This window comes from Octopus bimaculoides, chromosome 4 (genome assembly GCF_001194135.2).
Source record: "Octopus bimaculoides isolate UCB-OBI-ISO-001 chromosome 4, ASM119413v2, whole genome shotgun sequence".
Taxonomy (NCBI): Eukaryota; Metazoa; Mollusca; class Cephalopoda; order Octopoda; family Octopodidae; genus Octopus; species Octopus bimaculoides.
Window position 1 is genome coordinate 23,529,891 of NC_068984.1, and position 3,114 is coordinate 23,533,004.

The 3,114-nt window shown below is 37.0% G+C and overlaps 1 protein-coding gene across 1 annotated transcript in view; it reads right to left on the reverse strand.

The window, feature by feature from the left end:
- The window catches only part of LOC106882809 (uncharacterized), a 22,052-nt gene that overhangs the window by 13,138 nt on the left and 5,800 nt on the right, over nucleotides 1-3,114 (reverse strand). The window contains exon 2 of the mRNA XM_014933595.2: nucleotides 1,136-1,271. Within this exon, the coding sequence (XP_014789081.1) occupies nucleotides 1,136-1,271 (136 nt within the window). The remainder of the gene's footprint in view (nucleotides 1-1,135; nucleotides 1,272-3,114) is intronic.

Sequence of the window (3,114 nt, forward strand, 5' to 3'; positions counted from 1 at the left end):
ATATATATATATATATATATATATATATATATATATATATATGTATATTTCTGAGCTGAAAATAAAACACAGGTAAAGAATAAAAAATGGAAACAATAGTGTAATATATATACATACATATTTGCTTTTGTTTAGAAAACTAACTGAAGCATAGTTTTAAGTACTATTAACATAATCAGAGGTAAAACATAATGGTAAATATAAGATTTGAACTAATCACCAAGTAGTAAATAGAGCAGCACATGAACCTCGGAGTCACTGTAATTGTTTATTTTAAAAGCATATTTCACATACCACAACAGATAAACATTTTAATGGACTTACTAAACAGAATAGTGACTTTGTTATGAACCTTAGTTGAGGATTTAGTTGTGCACAAATCATGTAGTAAGTGTGTATGTATATATATATATCATCATCATCATCATCCTTCGCTTCTTCATCATGTTTTGACAGTCTGTTGTCTGTTCATCTGCTCAGCATCCAGTGATACTTGCCATTAATTCAATAAGTTCATTTGCTGAAACAGTTCACATCCACTATGCTGCATCCTATGATTTCAATGTATCTTGGCTTGGGTAGTTACATACTATTTAACCCTAACAAGTACTACTACCCTGGGTCAGAGCAGACCTGGGAACAATAGTAGGCAAGAGGTGGTTCCATACCTCTCAAAACCCTGGGACTCCCAAGCAAGGGCCCAAATACCGGATTGATAAATGAGGGTAAAAGGAACATGTTGCTGAATTTTACTACTACAACAATCAAGCAAATTTTGGTCAAGAAAACAAGCAATCAAAAATATTAATCACCTTTGTTATCACAGGTATATTTCAAAGTGTGGTATATTTAATAGTAACATCACAATAATAGCAATAATAGGGGATTTGATACAAAGGTGGAGTGCAAGGTAACATATTTTCAGGGGTCTCATTTTCAGGAATATCTTTCAGGTTTCAAACTTTTTTACACATTTTTTTTTTCCATTTCAGGCTCAATTAATACCAATCAAATGCTTTATTCAATCAGCTATTTTCATAGTCTAGGTTTGTTTAAGCAAAGTTAACTGGAATCACTCAACATTAACATCCATGTGATATGAAGAAAAAATTTTAAAATAGCAAAAAATACCTACATGCATTTCAGCACCATATCCAGGAGTTCCCATGAAGATCCAATCTGTTCTACTAGATTCTGAAACTGCTGGTAGGAAGTATGGCTTGGAATAATGTTGACGTAATATCCCTCCAGCCACAATATCACAGTTGCTCCTGAAGAAATGAAAAAGAAAAAGAATTTTTTTAAAAATCAATCATTTCAAAACCTAAACTCCAAACTGCCCCAAACAATAACTCACAACCACAGTCGAAAATAAAAATATAAATCTATAACATATAAACAGCAATTGCTCAATAATTTATTTGCCAGAGATCTTTAATCAGTCTATCACAACACCAATGCAAAAGGCTCACTCAAAATCTGTAAAAGACACCTGTACAAGAAAATTGGGTTGAGGGCTACTGGAGATCTGTATAAACAAAGGATGAATTCAACAAACAAACTGTGTAACTAAAAGAATTGGAGCAGGACAACAAAAACTGAAAGAAGCCCATTGTATATATGTATATATATATGTGTGTGTGTGTGTGTGTGTGTGTGTGTGTGTGTGTGTGAGTGTGTTTGTCCCCTCCATCATCGCTTGACAACCGATGCTGGTGTGTTTACATCCCCGTAACTTAGCGGCTCGGCAAAAGAGACCGATAGAAAAAGTACTAGGCTTGGGGTCGATTTGCTCGACTAAAGGTGGTGCACCAGCATGGCCGCAGTCAAATGACTGAAACAAGTAAAAGAGTATATATGTACTACATAGATACATCTATAGATATATAAACACACACACACATGCATGTATGTGTAATGTATTTTATATATATATATATGTATTATGAGGGTGCATGACCTAGCGGTTAGGGTATTAGGGTGTTGCACTCACGGTCATGAGATCATGGTTTCAATTCCTAGACTGGGTGGTACATTGTGTTCTTGAGCAAAATGCTTCATCTCATGCTGCTATGATGTGTGGTACGCAGTGCACTTGTTTAGATAACAACAATTTGATGAAGAGAGTGGGCTAATGTACAGCACACACATTTGATCATTATAAGCAAATCATTTGTGCAGGTCATTCAGCAAAAGCTGAATGCTCATAAGTCATCTTCAACATGAGAGTCCAACATATATATATCCATGTATTATATTTTATATGATAATGATGATGATGCATATTATATTATATGTGTGTGTGTGTGTCATCACCATCATCATCACCATCACTGTCCTTTAATATCCACTGACTGTGCTGGCATGGGTTGGACAGTTTGACAGGAGCTGGTAACCCAAAAGACTGCACCAAGCTCTAATATCTGCTTTGGCATGGTTTCCCTGGTTAGATGCTCTTCCTAATGCCAACCACTCCGAGAGTCTAGTGGGTGCTTTTACATGTCACCGGCACGAGGGTCAGTCAGGTGGTACTGGCAACGGCCATGCTCAAATGGTGATTTTTACGTGCCACCTGCACAGGAGCCAGTCCAGCGACACTGGCAACAACCTCGCTTGAATGATTTTTCATGTGCCAGTAAGGCGACGCTGGTAACAATCATGCTCAAATGGTGCTATTTACATGCCAGACAGCTGCTCTGGCAATGGTCATGCTCGGACGGTGCTGTTAGCACTCCACTGGCACGGGTGCCATATATATATATATATATATATATATATATAATCATCATCATAATCATATAATCATTTAATGACAGTTATCCATGCTGGCAAGCTGGAAGGCTGCACCAGACTCCAGTCTGACCTGGCATGGTTTCTACAGCTGGATGCCCTTCCTAACCCCAGCCACTCCAAGAGTGTAATGTATGCTTTTATGTACCACTGGCATGGGTGCCATTTGCATGACACCAGTATCTGCCACAACTGCAATTTTATTTGGCTTGATGGGCCTTCTTCAAGCTTAACATAACACCACAGGTCTTGTTCATTCATCGTTGCCTCCATGAGGCCCCTTTATATAAATATATTTATATATATATACATATATATATATAT